General features: G+C 64.7%; 1 protein-coding gene across 1 annotated transcript in view; it reads right to left on the reverse strand.

The window, feature by feature from the left end:
- Positions 1 to 713, reverse strand: part of LOC125487747 (FYVE, RhoGEF and PH domain-containing protein 1-like) — an 11,742-nt gene that overhangs the window by 4,184 nt on the left and 6,845 nt on the right. Inside the window, exon 4 of the mRNA XM_048619943.1 lies at positions 96 to 642. Coding sequence (XP_048475900.1) covers positions 96 to 642 — 547 coding nt within the window. The remainder of the gene's footprint in view (positions 1 to 95; positions 643 to 713) is intronic.

A 713-nucleotide genomic window follows, 5' to 3' on the forward strand; every position in this document is an offset into this window, starting at 1 on the left:
GGGGGAGTGAGAGAGGGAGAGGGGATGGAGGGGGTTATAGAGATGTGGAAGTGGGAAGAGTAAGGTAGCCCCGCACTCCAATGGCAGTCACTCACATCTGCAGAGTCCTGCCGCTCGGCTAGGGGAGGCATCGCGGGTCCCCCAGCCTGCTGTCCCTCCACCTCCTCCTCTTCCTCCTCCAGCTCGCTGTCGCCCTCGGAGTCCCGGGGGTGGCGGGGGGAGTGTCTCCCGGGTGCCTGGGGAGGGGCCGCATGCCCGGGGATTCGGGGCAGGGGCCGGGAGGGGGGCTCGAGAGCCTCGTCGGCAGCAAAGCAGAGCTCCTCGCTGTTGCAAGGAGAACTGAGACTGCTAATACCGCTGTCCCTGTTCGAGGGTTTGAGGGAGGCGGAGGAGGAGAACGAGGAGGAAGAGGAGGCGGAGGAGGAAGTCCCTCTCCCTCTCTCCGCGCCGCCTCCCACAGCCTCCGAGCCCTCCGCAAAGTCCAGGAGCCGATTGGCCGCCTCGCTCATGCAGATGCCGGACTCCAGAGAGTTCAGACGGTCGGTCCTCACGTTCCCGGAACTTTCCGGAAGGGCACAGCCCCCCTCAGCCGAGGGTGAGGCGGTCGGAGGGTTCAATTCTCCTCCCAGAGAGGTCTGCTCCCTGTACAGGCAGAGAGAGAGGGAGAGAGAGAGCACGGGGTTAGATACAGAGTAAAGCTCCCTCTACACTGT

Source organism: Rhincodon typus, chromosome 44, assembly GCF_021869965.1.
Source record: "Rhincodon typus isolate 14 chromosome 44, sRhiTyp1.1, whole genome shotgun sequence".
Taxonomy (NCBI): Eukaryota; Metazoa; Chordata; class Chondrichthyes; order Orectolobiformes; family Rhincodontidae; genus Rhincodon; species Rhincodon typus.